Source organism: Camelina sativa, chromosome 7 (assembly GCF_000633955.1).
Source record: "Camelina sativa cultivar DH55 chromosome 7, Cs, whole genome shotgun sequence".
Lineage (NCBI taxonomy): Eukaryota > Viridiplantae > Streptophyta > Magnoliopsida > Brassicales > Brassicaceae > Camelina > Camelina sativa.
The window spans coordinates 24,536,834-24,538,308 of NC_025691.1; the positions used below are offsets into that span (position 1 = coordinate 24,536,834).

Genomic DNA, 1,475 nt, shown 5'->3' on the forward strand with positions numbered 1-1,475 from the left:
TCTTCACCGGATTTAATGATATCCAGAATGGCTCTTGGCCTGAAATTTATATAACATAAGTTGGATATTTACTACATTGTTTGGTTATGACAAATATAACCAGTAAAAGTTGAACAAGAACCTTAGTCTTTCCAAGTCTTTGATGAACTCACGTGCAAACCCACGATAAGCATTAGGAGAGTATATGCCTGCAATCACAATAAAAATGAATCAACTCCAATATATTTGACCGATAATGCATTCAGCTTATAGTGAAACCGTTGACTTAAGCAACCACTTCGAAAGCAAGCTCAAGTGATAGCTAACAACAGGAAAAAAAAAATTTACATAGCTTTGAAAATGCACAACTCACATTCGGTGGAGAAGTAGTCCAGCTTCTTGAAATAAGCATACGTGTAGCTATGTTAAGGTCTCACGATATCTTCTGTTGACAGTTAAAAAGTTTTTTTCGACATCGTAAAACAAAGAATTTAATAGCAAAGGATATATGACAATCTCCTTTTCGTATGTATATTTGAAAGGTTTGCATCTTGGAATTGGACCATCTTCACCTGTAGTGATTGATGTGCACCGACTCAATCTACAATAACAAAGTTACAAATCAAATCAATCGAGAGACACCAGACAGGAAACATATTTTAACCAAGAAAAAGCATCACCATAAACATATATATAATATACCTAGCAATATCCCCACGGAGTATGTTTAAGAGAACTGTTTCCGCTATATCATCTGCATTATGTCCAGTGACTAACTTATCTACTTTCAATAATGTAGCTCCTCGATCAAGTGCCTTCAAGAAATCAATAAGAGATGAAGGCATAAAACAGAAGATGATTGGTATGATGAACTTTTGAGTGAAGAGGGAATGCTATCACCTGTCGACGAAATACACCACAAAAGGTGCAGTTGTTCTTCAGACCAATCATCTTTACAATGTCGTCCATTGTCCATCCATACAGATCTTTGTACGAAACAATCTGAAGAGGCAAACCATACTGGACCAAAAAAACAAAATCCTTGAATTGACTAATCAACATTAACGATCTTCTTAAAGACTCTTATGTTCCGTAATGCAATCTTAGCATGGTTTTCATCAAAACCAAAACAAACAATGGAATTCCAGAGAGAACACATGACACATAAAACTCAAAAGCTTACTTGAACTTCGTTCCTTTTAACGGTCTCGAGCGAATCATCACGATAACCCGTTATCCCTTCATCAATAGACAAGAGAAACAGATCCAGCCCGTAATTGTGACGTCTGTTTAGTTCTGATAATACATATGCCAGTACTGTCGAATCTGCACACCAGAACCAACTTTTTTGAGTTCTTGATATAACAAGGATGATCTCCACAGTCCAACAGTATTCTATATAACTTTGGTAACATAAGCAGTTGGAGAAACATTATAGCCAATAACATGAAACTAAAACAGAGTGATTCGTAAACATTCTCAAAGGTTTGAACTTT

General features: G+C 35.8%; 1 protein-coding gene across 1 annotated transcript in view; it reads right to left on the reverse strand.

The window, feature by feature from the left end:
* The window catches only part of LOC104702373 (cytoplasmic tRNA 2-thiolation protein 1-like), a 5,355-nt gene that overhangs the window by 1,454 nt on the left and 2,426 nt on the right, over window positions 1–1,475 (reverse strand). The window contains exons 4-7 of the mRNA XM_019227852.1: window positions 682–872; window positions 488–580; window positions 353–393; window positions 122–188 (exon numbers count right to left, since the gene is read on the reverse strand). Coding sequence (XP_019083397.1) covers window positions 122–188; window positions 353–393; window positions 488–580; window positions 682–872 — 392 coding nt within the window. The remainder of the gene's footprint in view (window positions 1–121; window positions 189–352; window positions 394–487; window positions 581–681; window positions 873–1,475) is intronic.